Source organism: Diabrotica virgifera, chromosome 4, assembly GCF_917563875.1.
Source record: "Diabrotica virgifera virgifera chromosome 4, PGI_DIABVI_V3a".
Lineage (NCBI taxonomy): Eukaryota > Metazoa > Arthropoda > Insecta > Coleoptera > Chrysomelidae > Diabrotica > Diabrotica virgifera.
In genome coordinates this window covers 223909718-223912013 of record NC_065446.1, presented here as the reverse complement: position 1 = coordinate 223912013, position 2296 = coordinate 223909718, and the positions used below count along the sequence as shown (strand labels likewise).

The window sequence follows — 2296 nt, the reverse complement described above, 5'->3', positions numbered from 1 at the left end:
CAACAAAAAACTGGAAGAGAAGTCTAAAGAAATCAAAGAAGATATGAAAAAAATGGAACAAAAATTGGAAGAGAATTCCAGAAAAATGGAAGAAAATAATGCTAAAATTGTGAAACGATTAGAAAAACAGATGGATGAAAAATTTGATGCGTTAGAGAAAAAATTAGCAAGTGAAATAAAAGATATACGTAATGACTACAAGAAAATAATAGAAAATGAAAGGAAAGAAATAAATATGATTATTAAAGATAATAATATAGATATGGAACGGAACATAGAAATCCAAAAATATAACTTAGAAGCAAAAATTTACGAAGAAAGGAGAAAAACTGAAGAAAAATTAGATGATATGCTACAAAATATCCAAACAAACAACCATCAAATAAGGAATGTAGAACAGAGAATAGAAGACATTTCACAAATAAGAGACATAGGGAGACCTTACTTGAATTTAACAAATGAGACAGGTATAAAATTCTCTGGTAACATAAAAAATTTACATCCTAGAGTATACATAAATAGTTTAAAACATAAATTAAGATCAGTGAATAATATTAATGATATAAAAGATTATATTAGAATGACATTAAGTGACAATGCAGCAACCTGGTTTGCCAGCATTGAAAACGATTTAGATAATCTGCAAACATTTGAAAATAAATTCTTAAATTATTATTGGGGTGAATTAGAACAAGCTAGATTTAGGGAAGTTTTATATTTTGGAAAGTATAATCGCAATTTAAGTTTAAATATGGTCGATTATGCTTTAAAATTAATAACTGTTGCAAAATATTTAGAACCACCACTTAGAGAAGACGAAACAGTTTTGAATGTTTCTAGACACTTTGATGTGGACGTTGTGCAAACAGTCACAGTACAAAACATTCAAACAGTAGACAGTTTTATTAACTTTATTCAAAGAGTACAAAGAGGTTATATTACAAGTAATAATAGTAAAAATAGACAATCATATAACAATAATAGGTATGGTAGTAATTCTCAAAATTTTAATAACAACAATAATACTAGTTATGAGAGACAAGGTAATAGAGAGAATTTTAATAATAATACTAATGATAATAGACAAGAGAGACAAGGCAATAGAGAGAATTTTAATAATAATAATAATTATAATAGGCAAGATTTTAACACCAGGAGAAATGCACAAAGATATAATTACAACAGACAGGTAAATTATGTAAGGGGTCAGAGCTGCGAAGACAGTCAACGGAATAGTACATGGCAAGAAAATATGAATAGTAGAAGTGAAAGCAGTGAAAGACATCGAGAATTAGATCCAAATGATCAGACACAATCTGACAATCCTAATAATCCAAATTTTATGTAGAGGACTTTCTGAATTTCAAGTTGGGCCATTGTGATTATGAAAAACCTTCGGAATTTATTTCTTTAGATGAAGATAAAAATTTTGAATCTATTAATTTAATTTATATAAATGCTATGGCCCAAAATAACATGATTAAGGTTATGATTGATACTGGTTCAGAAAGTACTCTAGTCTCGGAAAATTTTATTTTTAATACATTAAAATTAACAGATATAATCAAGATTCCAAAAATTAAAATAATAGGTGCAATAATAAGAAGCTGGGAGAAATTAATAAACTGGTTAATTTTAAAATTGATATTCTTAATAAACAAATTAGTATGCAAGGATTTATTGTCAAGGACTTATGTGTTGACATTTTAATGGGAAATGACGAACTGGAAAAGAATAAAGTAAAGATAGATTTTGAAGAAAAAATGGTAACTTTGGAAGGGAAAAAAATAGGGTTTATGGAGAGAGAAGAGGTGGAACAAGGAATAAGAGTTGACGGTATAATATTACAAGAAAATAATTATGTTGATGAAGAGAAAATGTATTATGATAGGGAAATGCCCAATAATATTAAAAAGAATAATAATTATAATGAATATTTAAGGAATGGTAAATTTGAGCAGAAGGATGCCTACGGAGCGGAGTGCGTAAAATTGGAAGGAAGGACTAATGATTTTATAATGAAAAATAATTTTATTTGTAAAGAAGAAGTTATAGAAAGTTTAAGTTGCCCTGAACAATATAAATTAATAGTCGTTTCCATATTGCGGCAACACAAGGGGCTTATCAATAAAGAAAATAGAATTGCACAAAATTATACCCATAGTATAAAGGTTAAGGAAGAAGAAGACTTTAAAATAAAATCATACCCAATACCATATAAATATAGAGAAGAAGTAAACAGAGAAATTAAGAACATGCTAAAAGATGGCATCATTGAAAAGGCAGATACACGTTT

The 2296-nt window shown here is 27.7% G+C and overlaps 1 protein-coding gene across 1 annotated transcript; it reads left to right on the top strand.

Annotated features, from left to right (window-relative positions):
* Nucleotides 1-262: 262 nt before the first annotated feature.
* Nucleotides 263-1348, top strand: LOC126883813 (GATA zinc finger domain-containing protein 4-like). Its single transcript, XM_050649483.1, has one exon. The coding sequence runs from the start codon at nucleotides 263-265 to the stop codon at nucleotides 1346-1348; it is 1086 nt and encodes a 361-aa protein (XP_050505440.1).
* The last annotated feature ends 948 nt before the right edge of the window (nucleotides 1349-2296 follow it).

Coding starts and splice junctions, on each gene's coding strand:
- LOC126883813 (XM_050649483.1), top strand. CDS start 263: ATGGAACGGAACATAGAAATCCAAAAATATAACTTAGAAGCAAAAATT.